At 33.1% G+C, this 15,755-nt stretch overlaps 2 protein-coding genes across 4 annotated transcripts; one reads left to right on the top strand and one right to left on the bottom strand.

The window, feature by feature from the left end:
- Positions 1-1,015: 1,015 nt before the first annotated feature.
- LOC8279043 lies at positions 1,016-5,147 on the top strand. The gene is made up of 2 exons (XM_048376506.1): positions 1,016-1,779; positions 3,483-5,147. The coding sequence occupies exons 1-2, from the start codon at positions 1,520-1,522 to the stop codon at positions 4,876-4,878; spliced, it is 1,656 nt and encodes a 551-aa protein (XP_048232463.1). The 5' UTR covers positions 1,016-1,519; the 3' UTR covers positions 4,879-5,147.
- A 295-nt stretch (positions 5,148-5,442) lies between these two features.
- Positions 5,443-11,678, bottom strand: LOC8279044 (membrane protein of ER body-like protein). Of its 3 annotated transcripts, none has more exons than XM_015727586.3 (8): positions 11,324-11,678; positions 9,062-9,466; positions 8,826-8,882; positions 7,636-7,944; positions 6,938-7,030; positions 6,607-6,798; positions 6,341-6,402; positions 5,443-6,228 (listed from the first exon to the last, which is right to left on the bottom strand). In XM_015727586.3, exons 1-8 carry the CDS (start codon positions 11,529-11,531, stop codon positions 5,758-5,760), a joined length of 1,797 nt encoding a protein of 598 aa, XP_015583072.2. In that variant the 5' UTR covers positions 11,532-11,678; the 3' UTR covers positions 5,443-5,757. The 3 variants fall into 3 exon arrangements, with proteins under 3 accessions (XP_015583072.2, XP_015583073.2, XP_015583071.2); XM_015727587.3 differs by having other exon boundaries at positions 6,607-6,795; XM_015727585.3 differs by having other exon boundaries at positions 6,607-6,801; positions 11,324-11,675.
- Positions 11,679-15,755: the final 4,077 nt, after the last annotated feature.

Below are 15,755 nucleotides of genomic sequence, written 5' to 3'. Positions count from 1 at the left end.
GCTCTCGAGCGATCTTATTGGATTAAGAGAGCCAAAGTGGTACGTTAGAATTTGGGGTTAGGGTTCTACTTAGCCACACGTCCCGTGAAAGTAAAAATGTCTTTATTTATTTACACTCTCCTTTTATCATTTTATTATTATGGTGTATGATTTTATATTATGACCGCAATTATATTCGGAAATTGGTATATTGTTTTGAATAATTAATATATCATGTGAAGGTTGCAAAAGCCCTTAGATTATTTGATTTTGACTCACTCTAGACCGATACCTCGGTTGTAATTTTTTCAGTGAGTTAAAGACTTTCAAGATATCCGACAGTCCGACTTCTTCTTTTCGGACTTTTGTAATTATCTTGTACTTGTATACTTGTCATTTTTACTCTAGAGTATCCGCAGTAGGAAATTTTAAAATTTGTATAACTATTCTGACTCTTGTTGGTAGTTTGATGATGTATTATGCAAGACAATTATGACTATTTTATATTTGGTTAATTGTATATTTGGATTTGCGGGTTGGTAAGGCTTACTACGGGTTTCGGTGGCCTTAAGCCTACCCATTCCCTAGTGCCGGTCACGGGCCCCCAGAGTGGGTCGTGACATAATTAATCAGTTTAATATTTAAATTCAATAAGTATGCGAATTTTACTTTACTTGCAGACATACTAAATTAAGCAGCCAATAAAATTATATAGTTTATTTTAATTTTTAGCTACCCACTCATCTTGATTTATAGCAATTCTAATCCTAATGATGCAACATATAATGTTTTTTTTTTTAAATTACTTAATATTTTTAAATTATTTTTTAATTAATAAAATTATATGCTATATTAAATAAACAAGAATTAATATAAATAAAAATTAAATATTTAGCAGACGAATATTAAAATATCAAAAAAAAAATTTATTAAATTACATCCAAATTAAAAGCATTAGATTAACCAAATTACTAAAATTGAAGAGCATAAATATCCATTTTGCTCCTAAAAAATAAACTACAGTAGCTAATTCTTCAGTTGACAAGAAATCACGAAACTTCCATAATATCATGGTTAACTCAAACATTCTTCACTTGCAGTCGGCATCACCATCACTTCAAATCTATTTTAATCAGGGTACTTGTAATTTGTAAAAACAAGTTCTTTTCTTCTTCTTCTTCTTCTTCTTCTTCTTCTAATCAAAGCCTAAGACAAATCAGTTTCCTTTATTTTATTTCATATAATTTTGTTATAAAAATCCAGCTCACAAGCATACCCATTGCCCACACTTTTACTCCTTTCACGTCCATCATCACCTCTCTCTCTCTCTCTCTCTCTTTCTCACTTTCCTTACACAGAAACTAAACTGGTGCATTCAAAAAGCACACTTCTTTTTTTCCGCTAAGAATTGCTTTCTTTTATTAATACCCATTACAATGCCACTCTCTTTAGATCCAATCCACCCTCCTGAACTTTAATCCCATTACTTATTATCTCTTAAACATTGGATTTTTTTATTTAATTTTCTTTTTAAAGGAAAATGGGAGTTTTGATAGAATCATGGTGCTTTTGTAAAGGAGTGGGAAAGTCTGAGAAAATGAAAGCCGCCATTTTCTCCGGCAAGGGTTCTGCCATGGCTACAATCTCTTCCGCCGCCGGAAATGGAACTTCCGGTACTGGATTCTTGATCCATCGGAATCTTCTTTTGACTGCTCATGTTAATATTCCTTCTGTCGCTGCTGCTGAAAGTTCAGAGATCCGCCTCCACAACGGCGTCGCTGCTAGTCTCGTCCCTCACAGGTTTTTCCTTTCTTTCTTTCTTTCTTCTTTTTTCTTTTTCTTTCTCTTGTTATTAAAAATTATGTAATTTTTTATGTGATTTTGTGTTCTGGGTTTGTTTTTGTTTGATTGGAAAATGTGGGGTCATTGATAAAAATTGACTTTAAGTAGTTTAACTTTAAGCTGACTCCATGTTCTGGTGGCTTTGGTTTTGGTTAAGTAAAGATGAGATTTGGAATTAAGTTGATGGATTGAGAGGGAAATGGTGAAAGATATTTGTGGAAATTATTTTGTCAATTGGGAACTGTATTTACATTGGTGCGTAGTCCTATTTAGGAATGAAAATATATTCATATCTGTATAAGCATTGGATCTGATATGAGGTTGTGTATAGAAAGCTTCAACTTGGATAGATATTGTGCTGAGAAGCATATTTATTTTTTCATTTTGTTGCATTGTTTTATATGTTGTCTCCATCATCGAAGGAGTTTCAGATACCTGATTGTAATCTTACCAGCATAAATGCTGAAATCTGAATGAATTCATGAAAGTCGCAACTTGCAAACGTGTGGATTATATACTTACTTTCTTTGTCACTGAGCTGTGCTCTTTTTTTTTTTCTGTTACCTTTTTCTGATCATGCTTATACATACAATATCAGAGTAACTACTTATTAACTACTCTTTTCAATGAAGAGGAAATTTATTTTAACATTCATGTTTTGAGATGCCACTCTTAGACGACATTTTTGCTGGAACCCTCCTCCTACAGAAGTATGAGTCTGTATTTAAAGATAATGGGTTTTTATGGCTTAAAACAAGAAATGCTGCTGTGGGAGTGATATGGAATAATCTGATATGTGAATTCTCTGGTGGAATGACTTTCAGACTTGCGTGATTTAGGGTTTTCAATTAGGGAACAAGGGATTAGAAGTTGTGGTTTGTATTGGGCTTGTGGACATAATGCTGGCTTGTTTCCATGAAGCAGAGATTGTAGCTGCTGACTTTCTGGGCAGCCAGAAAAATATTTCTTGCTTAGGTACATTCATGCCATTTCAAGATGCTAGCAAAAGCGTTAATGAAGGGTTTTAGGGCTCATGGGACTAGTCTTCATGATGGAAAGGATAAGATCATAAGACAATTAAGTGCTAAGATTTGAGGCCAAGAAAGACTGGAAATAATGCAGGGAATGCTGCTAAGTGGAAAGAGAAATTAAAAGAAAAGGGAAAGAAAAAGGAAAAACACAACCATTGGAAAGATAGCTAAGTGTTCATAAGTTTATTATCAATGGTATTCCAAAATACTTCAACTATAAAGTATTCAAAGAGATTTGTTTACTTGCCCTACAATATTGGTACTCCTGAAGGAGAAAATTCATAATTGAAATTACAGACTAAGTTGGGCTAAAATTAAGTAAAACTGAACCTTGTGCTGTTTGGCATGGTGAGCTTTACTATGGCCAGTTTAGTTGTTTATAAATATGATTATTGCCTGCATTGCCTGGTTTGTTGAGCTGCCTTGTGGATTTGCTCTAGGTTAAATGGCATTCTGCCCTGATTACAAAAAATAAAATTACTTTATACTTTTATTATAGCTGATGTAGCCACAGTGCCAGAGTGTGGTACACAAGGAAAGAAAAGAAGTGGCAACTTTTCTTGCAAATGGGTTCATGATCCAAGCTAGGCATTTCTCAATTATATTTCTATGTCTATTATTTCATTGCAGGTTTTTCATTACTAGTTCGGTTCTGGACCTTACAATAGTTGGTTTAGATGACATGGATGGAGACTCTAGCACCCAAGGACATCAGCCTCACTACTTGAAGACATGTTCTAAACCAAACTTGGATCTGGGGAGTGTTGTTTACATCTTGGGTTACACAGAGAAAGAAGAACTAACAGTAGGTGAGGGAAAGGTGGTAATAGCCACTGACAATCTCATAAAACTGTCAACTGATGGTATCCAATGGAGCCCTGGATCTGCTGGGTTTGATGCACAGGGCAATCTAGCTTTCATGATCTGTGATCCTATGAAATTAGCTACATCTCCAAATACCAAATCCTCTTCTACTTCATCGTCATCCTCGACATCCTGGAAGAAGGATTCTCCCATGCAATTTGGTATTCCCATTCCCATTATCTGTGATTGGTTGAACCAGCATTGGGAAGGTAACCTTGATGAACTTGCTAAACCCAAATTACCAATCATTAGATTGATGTCCACAGGCCAGAAGAGCGAGCATTCTTCTGCTTCCTTTACACTCCGCCAGGTCTTTAAGTCGACAGAAGCAGATAACATTGGAACCCCTTCATCATCAAATACAATTTCTAAAACTGAGGACCAACATAGACCAGGATGTTCAGGTGCAGCAAACATTGCCAAAGAAGAAACCCTGACCACTGATCCCCATGCCATCCATGTGCAGGGAATCTTAACTCCAGAAATATATGAATCTCGAAAGCTGACTGCAGCTCCTATCAGGAAAAATGAAAGTGCTCCAATCCAGCTTTTGGATATTAATTTCCCGCCAAAGGTTGACAAAGCTACAGTTCAAGCACTGCCCGACAATCAGCTGCCCCCTAACTGTGACGAGAACCATGTTAAGGAACTTCTTTCACGGAACCCATCAGGTGAAGATCAAATTAAAGACAGCAGAATTGTTAGTCCTGAAGCAGAAGCTGAGATTGAATCCACTGGTTCTGTAAATGGGGCCCAAAGTGAGGTCCAGTCTAGTTCCTCTCCCATAGAGGTTCCGGAGATGTATAATGGGTATAGCAGTGAGGGAGAGACAATGTACTCAGCAGAAACTGCTGAGAGCCGAAACTATCCCAGCCCCAGAGAGGGAAAATTTCAGCATGTTGGAAGGAGCCAAAGTTGTGTGAGCCACAATAGATGGGGAACTGCTGTGCATAGGAACCCAGTGGCCCGTAGGACAATGTTAGAACAGCAGAGAAGTTTCATCCATGGAAGGAAGATGCATTCACAAGGAGCAACATCTCAAAGGAGCAATGATTACTTCAGTCCGACTGTGTCGTCAAGAATGAAGAAGCGAAACAACTTGGAGCCACAGACCAAACCGAAGCCAAGTGCTGTTCACTCTTCTCCAAGATGGATGTTCTGATTATTCTAGATTAATTTGATACCAAAAGAGGACGACAACAGAAATATAGTGATCTTTTGTTGTTTGGATCATGTCCATTCAATTGCATATAGTACAGCTAATTTATTATTACCATTTGCAGAGCAATCTAAGATAAATAAAAAAATTCAAGGCTGTAGTTTCTCTCTGGGATTCAATTGTATAATTGTTTTTTCAGTTGATTCCTGATAGACACAAGTGCTTAAAGAAGAGAATGAATGCCTTGAGGCGACAATTAGACTGGTTGCCAATGCTTTACATCCCTGCTACTCTTATTTGTTGCTGGTAAACTGAGGCGAATAGCCCGTAAAATTGTTATGTTATGATGCTGCCATGATAGCATGACGTGTACGATGATGACTTGAATACATATTCTGAGGTTTAAGATCTTGTGGTATTCATAATTAAAAGGTTTAAAACATTGTTGGTTTCTCTAGTAACTACTCATTTCAAACAAAAATTACTGGAAAAGTTACGGTAGAGATGAAATGGCCAATAGCACTCTGATGTCATATGAGCTTCTCTGTAGCTCACAATGCAGAAAAATATTCATATCAAGGCACCCTTTTTCTGTCATTATAATTATATAGCGGATGAGAACAAAAATAAAATATCTTGACATTGTTTAACCCTCAAAATAGGAAAATATACTGTCAGGAATTGCATTATTAATCAAAACAACTACCAGACCTTACCAAAACATTTCTTAAATGGTGGAGATCATATTCACGCTGGTACCGTAGTAGGTAAACTTGAAGGGGAAAGAGACATCACTCTGGGCTTTGTTGATTTATTGCGTGATGATTTTATTGAAAAAGATCGAAGCCCAAAACAATCTTGTCAAGGAATTTCAAATTGACATCAATAGGATGCCCAAGCAGCAGGTCTCCCTGAACTCATCTCAGAACGGGGCATAGTGACAGCTACTTCTGAATTGAACAATCCTAACTTTTCTATTAGCTTTTTGATAAGTTCGCCTGCTAGATATGAAACTCCTGAAGCCATAAGTCCAACAACGGCATAGTGTAGTACTGTCTCGATGTAGTTCTTGGGCGGCCTCCTGACGTAAGCCTTACAAATAGCAAGTATGGTAATGCACAAAAGAGAAGCTGCTGCCACAGCTGCTAGCTTATAGTCCATGTTGTCACTCTTCCTGAATGAGAAGCCATAAACTACAGGAGGTACTAAACCAAAAAGAAGGAACGATAATATAGCAACTGTGGCGTGAAGAAAGAAATTCTGCCGCTTGCCAAGTAATTCCTGATAACGATCCCCTGGTTCATTTGTCTGATTGGAGTTGCTTTCAGGTTGTTCATTTTTAAGTTCCCTAAGCTGCAATATAACATGTTAGTTCAAAATGAAAGACTTAGTTTCATGTGAGAAGAATCTTGTGTTTTGAAGTATCAATAATTTAGAGCACCATTTGACAGGGAAAATTACTCACATTGTGCCCCATGATGAAGAGTCCACCTACGAGGTTTGCCAACGCCAAAACCATGGTGTTCACTACAATCAGCAAATAGTTGATTGAACCATGTAAGTCGAACGAAATAGAATTTCAGAGTCTATAATGAAGTAGAGAGCAAAGTTTGAGACATTCTCAACAGTAAATAAAGTGATTACTTAGTCTAAGGGAGAGAAGGATAAATGAACGAACCTCAAATACAATGTATGATGGAAAATTTACAGCAATTTAGAGTCTGAACTTACAAATGGTAGCATCAGCACTTGCCGCAGATGTCACAACTCCTAAGCTTGTAACTGATTCAATTAAACCACCATATACAATGCTTTTGATGATTTCCCATTTTTTATCATCTCTTGGTTCAGAGGGTATTGTTTGTCCATCTTCAGGATCTGGAATCAAGATTGATGTGCTTGGTGGAAGTGCAGTATCAACTGCTACTGATTCAACAATCAGCAGAACAGACAATCTTTCTTAGTTTAATGAATTTAAATTTGATTTGATATCAAAAGACTGAACAGATAACTGAATGCAGAGATAGTTCCTTACGAAAGAAACATGAAATTTCTTACATACTTTTGTCACTCTCTTCATCTTTGACATCTTTTTCATCATTAGGTTGAATTGTTAGTCTTCCATCATGTTCTGCCGTTTGTGAGTGCTTGTAATCTGCATAATCAGCATACATGGATAGTTGAATTAATTAAGAAAATATAATTGGTCGCATGAGAACAGTTGCTTAAATATTGCTAAAGCTCACATCAGTAAGAAAAATAAATTTCTGTGAGATGATTATGACTATCATTATGAGAAACCTAATGGAAAATACAGCAATACTAACAATGATAAGAAAACTAATCACAAAATGCTCTACAAGAAAATAAACAGAGGAAAATTTTAAGGGAGGAGAACTACCATACATTTCAATAAAAAATTAGACTTTCTGTTGAATCATAAACATATGACTTTTATGATTATTAATCAAGTTTTCTACTGAATAGTTTTTGTACTACTTCCATCCATGGCAAGAAACCTTTTACTTGATATCTTTATGTCAATATGGCATAAAATTCAATTAGAAGGAAAGCAAGATCAGCTCAAACCAAATTCTCTTATAATCAGAAAAATCAAATGTGTAAGAATGAAATGACATTAATAACGAGTCAAATGGACTATTAAACCGTAGTCCAGTAATAGAGTGCCTGCTCCGCACTGCATTAGTTAAGAGTTCAAATCCTGAAAATAGAGTATACATATATATACTTTGAGCATACCTGTATTCACATTTCCCATTGCACCAACTGAACTTACTCCTGTATCAAATTCATCTTCTTGTTTTCCGGAATCAGGTTTTGGGTAAGCCACATTATCCTTTTCAGTATTCTCGGTTTGATTGGCTCCTAAAATAAGAGCAACTCCAGCAGCAACAGCAGCAGGAGCAAGTGATGCAGCAACATTCATGGATGGAGCATGACTATTTTCATCAGGTAGTACACCTTTACTTGGTTGAAGCTTAGTTTGATCATGAATACTTCCCACATATGAATTATCCCTTGATGGATCTTGGACAAGATTAGGTGCAGCTGCACGATCAGTTAGCACAAGTGAGACATGGGCATTTATAACCAAAGCATGATCATATCACTGCAGAAAAACAAAGCTGCATATATTGTTACTCAGAAGAAGTGGACGAGAAGCATTAACCTTATATATTTTAGAAGACAGTATCACATCATCTTGTCTATAATCAGACTCTTGTTATACTAAATGTGTTTTGGCTTTTATGCATTATGATGTAATGAAAATCTGAAAATGAGATTTTTTTGTCATTTGCTTTTGCAACATGGGGCCAAGAAGGAGCGACACAAAAGTCATTGAATAATTGTATGTAGGGTAAAACAGACCATAAACAAGTGGTCTAGCATTGAAATTCTGACAGCTATTAATCCGATTTTGTCCGTGGGTACCCAATTCTTTTATTGAATTCCATACCCGATTTCTTACAGATGAAGTGAAACTCAATTATCATTTGCATAGAAGGACCTACTTGACCCGACCTAAAAAAGAGAGGGGCTTGAGTAGGAAATTACGTAAAGGAGCCTGCAAAACCAAGCTTCTGAAATGGACCGAGCTGGACCAACAAGCTTTGACTCAATACTACTGAAGTTCAGGATTGTGAAGTCTCAACTTTGGTCGGAGTACACTTAATAACATCAATTGGTTTTATAAAAAAGACCCCGGCTTGAGATTTACTGTAAACTTGACTGCTGGAGATGGCAAACTTTCCATACTATCTATATTTCACCATCAAGCATGAGATTAGACATGACCCTAGGTTCGTTGTCTGTATCATCTTTGTACTACAGAAACATTCTTTTATAAAATAGACCTACTTCTTCTCATTATATTGCTATTACTATCTTCCATTCATCAGAATTTGAAAAGGCTGCAGAAAATACATCACCTTGCTTATTCCTCCTTCCTTGCCCATTCGGCATAAAACTACTGAAGAACCAATTCTCTGTCGAATCAAATGTAGATAGATTAAAACTTCCTAGAATAGAACCTCATATGATTCGATAAAGTACACACGAAGAAATGACCAAAAGGAAAGACGATATCGATTAAAACTAGTTGCACAATGGCATATACTAGCAAGATAACGTTGATTTAAAACAAGAATGACGTGTGCTAAAATACCTGCAGGAATAAGAAAACTAAAGCAAGATGAGCATTTGAATGTGTCATCATTTTGTTCAAGAAGCGGTGCAGAATCACTCTCCAGTTCACGAACAATAACCTTCTGGATGCAGGCCTTACAATTAGGACAGTAGAATTCGTGTGCAACTGCCTTCTTATATACCTTGTCCAAATATAATTCGGTTTCATCATTTCTACTTTCTTTTATGAGACTAGTACTTCCATTTCCTGTTCTCTCTTTACTGGAAGCAGCAGCAGCAGCGGCAGCATTTTCAATCTGTTCGTCCACCAACTTGTTGGAAGGTATAAGGCTTGATACAGCTTGTAAGATTGTATTCTCAGAAATGCTAATTTCAAGATTGGCATCTTTTGAGGTAGAGAATTCTCCAATAGATTCAGAAGTGCCTGAAACCATGCACAGTCATGAGTGGATGCCATCTGATGACTACACTGAAGATGCAAATCTTGTAAATTAAGCAGAATAGTTTAGAGATGAAAACTCTGTTGGGTTTGATGAATGTAGCTGATTTCTCATGCATGTTATAGATGCAGGGAGACCCTAAAGCAAAGTTGAAGATAGCCTCCAGGCTCTAAGTCACAAAATAATAATGAGATATTGTAATTCCCAGTATCATTGTACCAATTTCCCTGATCTAGTTGCTGGAGTGAAGGGTTGATTAAGAAATTATTTCTATGTAATGTGACATTCTTACTGGTTCAATGCTCAAGACATATGCCCTTATAATATAGGACTAACTCTAACACTAACATTTTGTTTGATGGAAATTCATAAAATTGATGAAATTTATTTACACATTTAAAATTTATTTGTTTTGAATGAAATGAAAATTAATTTAGAATTTTACATTATTTAATTTGTGTGAAATTAGTTATAACTAAACCAAATTCCAACAAATTTTAATAAAATAAATATATTTAATATATTTAATAATACTATACTATCTTTTTATTATTTTCATTTTATTTTATCTTTTATATATCTTTTTCAAATAAAATAAATCATTTAAATTGTTAGAATACACAAGTGGATATACTGGCTCAAGGTTTATCTTATAACTAAAGCAGCCTCCAAATTAAATTCTTATGGCGAAATATATTATTAATTTTTTAAAGTTTTTAGTTGTATTTAATTGAGCCTTTTGATTTATATTTTATTTTATTTTATTAATTTTATTAATTTTTAATTTTATCTTGATTAAACATTTAATATATATTAATTAAAGTAAAAATAAAATATAATAGCTTAATTGAATGAAGAAAAATCTCACCATGTACAAAAAAAATTTAATTAAATAAAAAAATAGTAAATAGCTCAATTAAATAAATTTAAAAACTTAAAACTGAATTTTACCAACTTTTATGTGGGAAAAAGAGATTTTTTTTTTTTTCATTTTTAGACTTTAAGTTTAATTTGTTGTTTAGTGGCCCTAAATTTTTATGTCAACCGGATTTGGATTTTTCGGATTTTAAGTTTTAATTTCAAGATTTAGGGATCAAGAATTTCTTTATTTGACTTGTTTGAATTCGATCAATATCTTCAATTTGTTTCTATAAATTGCATGGTTTATTTGAAATCTTAGTAACATTTGTTTTTTTTATTTTTTATGTAGTCTTACTATAAAATAATAATATTAAAACTTCTAAATTACCAATTTTAATAAACTTACATTCTATATCTAGATTTGAATATAAAAATATACTTAGAAATTTTAAATTTTTAAAAATAAAAAAGATTAGTTTTTAAAATAAATATTTATATTTTTATTATATAACGTCACCCATAAAGTTATATGAAAAAATAAAAATAAAATCATCCCAGTTTAACTTGTTTCAGCTTTTGTCCTTAAAAAAAGCTTCTACTTTTATACAATTTAACTTTTAAACTTCTCAATTTGTTTTCGTTTTGAAAGGAAATTTTCGGTTGGTTTATTTCTTACTCTTATATTTCTTTCACCTCATTTTGTCTTTGCTTATTTAAATACACAAATAAACAACTTTATTTCTACCGCACCAAACAAAGGCATGCCTGCATATGCATATGTTGGGAACTTGTTGACAAAAAACAAATTTATGTTGGAAGATCCTACTTGATATCCACCATCAATATTTAGTACCATTTTATTCGTCAAATGATCCAAGCCTAAGTTGCCTAAAACAAATTCGTCAAATTTTGTAAAGATAAAAACAAGAGACTCAACAGACGAATACTGTGGGCCTGCAAGAACTTAACCAACTGCATACCTCTATCCTTATCTAAGGCGATGCCACTTTCTAGCTCTCCATGATCATCGGAATTGGAAGATTCAACATCATTAGGTGGTGCAGTTTCTATCATGGTGCTATCAGTGGTCGTCTGGCTTTGATGTCGCCGGTGCCGCCTTCCTTGCAACCCTACTTCCTCCGCCAGCTCCTCCACTTCCTTGTGTATCCATTGCTCCACTGCTTCCATTGGCAAACAGGTAATAACAGTACTACTTCCTCTTCTTTATGCTCTAACTATGGAGTCCAGGAAAGCCTCGCTTAACCTTTAACTATATATAATATACAGAATACAAGTCAATAAAAATTAAGTCAATGGAAATGCTAGCTAGCTAGTTCAGATGGGAGAAATGACTACTTCATGGCACACATTTATTAGATGATGATGATAATAATTCTGAATTAGGTTCTGATACCAACTCCTTAATAATTGCCTGTACAAACCAACAAAATAAAAATAAAAATCATAATTGCAGGTCGTGAAATGTGGTGGGAATGTAAATATATCATGCATATTACATGTTTATTTAAAATAGGGATAGTTTCCATATAAAAATAACAAAATAATTATAATAATAAAGTTCTCATAATTGATTTGTTTGGTTTACAACTATTTATTTTATGGATGTGATGATCTGAACATATCCTTTGTGGACATCTCTTATTTAATATTATCTTACTGTGTTTCTTTTTTTTTTTTTCTTAATTGACAAACTTTTGTACTTTTTTTTTTTTATGGTATTAATCCATAATTTCATCTCTAAATTTTATCAATTCAACTCTTCATACCCTTCAATTATCTTTTTAGCTTATAACACCTCTTAACTTTTGTTTTTTAATATTTTTCACCTTCAGACATATATTTGAACTTCATTTTTATATAATTTCTCATATGAAAATAATAAAAATATAAAATACATGTATAAAAATGAAAGAAATTAAAAACATAACTTAGATGTAAAAATGGTAAGAAATAGAAATTAAAAAGTGTCATAAATTAAAATATTAATTAAGGAGTGATAGAGATTAAATTAATAAGGTTTAGGTTTAGGGGTGAAACTATATATTATACGGTACAGCATTTAGTGCTTTATTATGATCACTGTTTCACTCATCTCAGTCTTACTCTCAAAGGGGCAACTTGGGTCAATTTCAGCCATTCTATGCCTCAACCGACTGAGAAATTAACCCATGCCCATATAAAATTTTCTTTTTTGAAAAGTCTTTTTATTCAGTTTTTAGCACCAAAATGGAACGTTTTACCCATCCTAGCCACAATAGAATGGAATCAATAATTTTAGTAAAGAGGAGTCTATTAAAGTCAAAATTATTAATGACTTAAAAGGATATATATTGATGAAAGAATAAAGCTATTCTATTCAATTCCTGAATATTTATCTTTTTATCTTTTAAAGACTTTTTTAAATATAAATTACCCACATGGATTAAATCCTCTACTGTGTGAACTAAAATTAAAGTTAAGAAAAAAATAAAAATAAAATTCCAGGTCATAAAATTAATATTTGAAAGAAGATAATTAAATAAAGTGTGTGACATGCAGCTAGGATTTTTAAAAATTGCTAAATCCTTTTCTCAAGGGAAAAGGTCCAAATTTGACCTTAATGTTTACCCGTTTTATCACATTGGACCCTCATGTATCTTTTAGCCCAAATATAACCTTAGCATTAGAAAATCAGTACATTTAAATATTTTTTATAACACCAAAAATTTAGATGTTGTTTAGGTTTTTATTGAACCTACAAACATTACATCTCTCTCTCTCTCTCTCTCTTCTTCTTCTTCTTCTTTCTAAATTAGAACCTTTTTTTTTCCTCAGCCCCTAAGATTTATGAATTATAAAAGCATAAAATTTCAATAGCAGGGTTTTTTTAAGTTCATGACAAATTTAAGGAATTTAGATAAAGTAGCTTTGAAGGATTTTTTTTTTTTTTTTTTTTAAGTTCATGTTGATTTTGCAGAGTTATGTATCTCTATGTTTCTACTTCACTAAAGAGAAAAAAGAAGGGAAAGACTTAATAAAAATATATTTCTTAAGAAAATTTATGGGCGAATCATAAGCAAGCTTACTCTGACTTGATTGTTTAGGTTAATGAGTAAAACATTAAGATATTGATTTTGAGCAAAGATAAGCATATACAACAAGGTATAAGAGCCAACACCTGAGAAACAAAAACAAAAGGAAAGTAGTAAACCAATAGAGGGCACTAAAAATTCTTTTTCAATATGCTGTTTCAACAACTCTTGCAACTATGATCCTGTCATGTAAAAACGTATAGCAGGCCATTCCCAATTAAGTTATCCATTTCAATAATTGAGAATTTCAGAGGTTGTGACCATGTGTAATGAGACAATATAACCTACAAAAACTATTCCCAGCTAGTCTAAAAAATTTTAAAATAATTCATTCATTTCATTTATTTACGACCTGTAATTTCTAAGAATAATTCATTCATTCATTTAGGCCTCATTCATGATGCTAGAGCTATATTTTTTATAATAATAATAAAAAAAAAAAACTATATCCTTTGTTTTCTAGTTCATTTACAGTACGTTAATTAATAGGCCAGTGTAGTTCAAAGTTTTCTGAATGCTTCTAAAGCTCTTAGTGTGTTTCTCGCATATTTTCCCTTTGGTTTTCATGCTTCGTCAATATTTTTACGGGTGAACTTGTGCCTTCAGTTCTTGCTGAACTTTTCTTTTGCCATCTCTTGTTACTTTCACCGACTTCAACCACCATTACCATCTCTTGTTTACTTTTACTGCCTTCAACCACCATCAGCAGCTTGACTGTCTCTACTGCTTCACTGGATGTGCAAAAATAAATAGATCGAATGGGAGGAGAGAGAAAAAGAGAGAAGGACATTTGAGAAAGAGGGAGAAAGGAATTATCCATAAATTAAAAGTTTCTTTTAATATTTTATGTTTTCAATATATTTTGATTATTTTTAATAAAAGTAATGGGTCTAAAGTATGTAATTTGAGTTAATATTGAAACCAAAGACCCACTAAGAGAGCTTTATGGAACTCGGACGAAGTTCTCAAGTTTAAACTTTCATTTTTTTCTCTTTATAATAAAAAAAATTAGTATCAATAGAAACTAACACTTAAAATTTTAACTTTATATGAAGTGTTGCTTTCTTGTTTAGATTTTTCCTTTCTTGAGTTTTATACTTTCAGCCTTTTCAATTATAACTTAAAATAACTATCTTGATGATGGACTGTCACTTTCTTTCTAATTTTAGGATTATACTTGAGAAAAAAAAACAACTTAAAGATCTAATATGACAAAATCAATAAACAATGAGGTCAAATTTGGATTTTTCTTTGTTTGGATTTTATACCTTGAACTTTTTTAATTATAATTTAAAATAACTATCATGATGATGAACCATCTTATAAATTAGATTGTGACATACTTTTAAAATATTATCTATTATTTTAATTATAATCTCATGTTTTTATCATTTATAAAAAGAGAGCCTTTAAAAAAGTAAAATGATGTTATATTTTATAAACCCTAAATTTTAAACTCTAAATCTGATATTTTAATATTATAAAAATTTAAAATTTATTTATTTATCTAAAAAAGAAGAGTATCCTCTTTAAATAACAAGCTATTTAACTTTTTGTTTGCCTCTGTTGTATTTTATATATATATATATATATATATATATGAGTAACTTTTACAAGAATATACTAAAAAGTTAAATTAATAAAATCCGGGTCAACGCGGGAAATCAGGTGAAGTTCACACCAGAGTCTTACCAACTCGACCCTGTGTTGGACATGTGTAATTAAATCCTTTGCACATTTAAGGCATGGAAACCGTAATCGTCAGACATATTAATTGAGTGTAAATGCTAAACCATTTTCTAGAACAATTATGGTCCCCTCCTTAACTTATGAATGAGAAATTTTTTTATTTTAGAAAAGGAATATATATTAAAATGCATGAGTAGGCAAAGGCCTTACATCGTCAATAACTAGCGGTTCCACACTAGTTGGAACCTCTTTAATCCAAATAAACTCATCATTAACAACATTAATAATATAAGCTAATCTACGAGCAATTTGAGAAAACTTAAAAACATTCACCAAACGAGCAATGTCTTTGATATCCTGCAGCAACAGCTCGCCATAAATCTCTGGACAACCATTATCATTCAATCCATCCACCAGTACCTTGCCGTCACTCTCCACCTCAACATCCCGAAGACCACCATCATGGATAACTTGACGTGCCCAACATACCGCCATTGCCTCAGCTACAGTACTACTTCCCCCGACCGAATCCTTTTCGCTCCAGCTAGCCATAAGAATATCACCGCTCAAATTTCGAACAACAAAACCAAGACCAATGGTACTCAAGTAAAAGCCCTATTACATCCATCAT

Source organism: Ricinus communis, chromosome 7 (assembly GCF_019578655.1).
Source record: "Ricinus communis isolate WT05 ecotype wild-type chromosome 7, ASM1957865v1, whole genome shotgun sequence".
NCBI classification, from domain to species: domain Eukaryota; kingdom Viridiplantae; phylum Streptophyta; class Magnoliopsida; order Malpighiales; family Euphorbiaceae; genus Ricinus; species Ricinus communis.
This window is presented reverse-complemented; position numbering and strand designations above follow the sequence as displayed.

What these genes read in the sequence shown, in the direction of transcription:
- LOC8279043 (XM_048376506.1), top strand. Translation starts at nt 1,520, where the DNA reads ATGGGAGTTTTGATAGAATCATGGTGCTTTTGTAAAGGAGTGGGAAAG. An exon ending in GCTAGTCTCGTCCCTCACAG is followed by an intron (nt 1,780 to 3,482) that starts GTTTTTCCTTTC and finishes ATTTCATTGCAG; the next exon opens with GTTTTTCATTACTAGTTCGG.
- LOC8279044 (XM_015727585.3), bottom strand. Translation starts at nt 11,531, where the DNA reads ATGGAAGCAGTGGAGCAATGGATACACAAGGAAGTGGAGGAGCTGGCG. An exon ending in TAGTTTTCTTATTCCTGCAG is followed by an intron (nt 8,883 to 9,061) that starts GTATTTTAGCAC and finishes TTGATTCGACAG; the next exon opens with AGAATTGGTTCTTCAGTAGT. An exon ending in AGGAAGGAGGAATAAGCAAG is followed by an intron (nt 7,945 to 8,825) that starts GTGATGTATTTT and finishes CTGATCGTGCAG; the next exon opens with CTGCACCTAATCTTGTCCAA.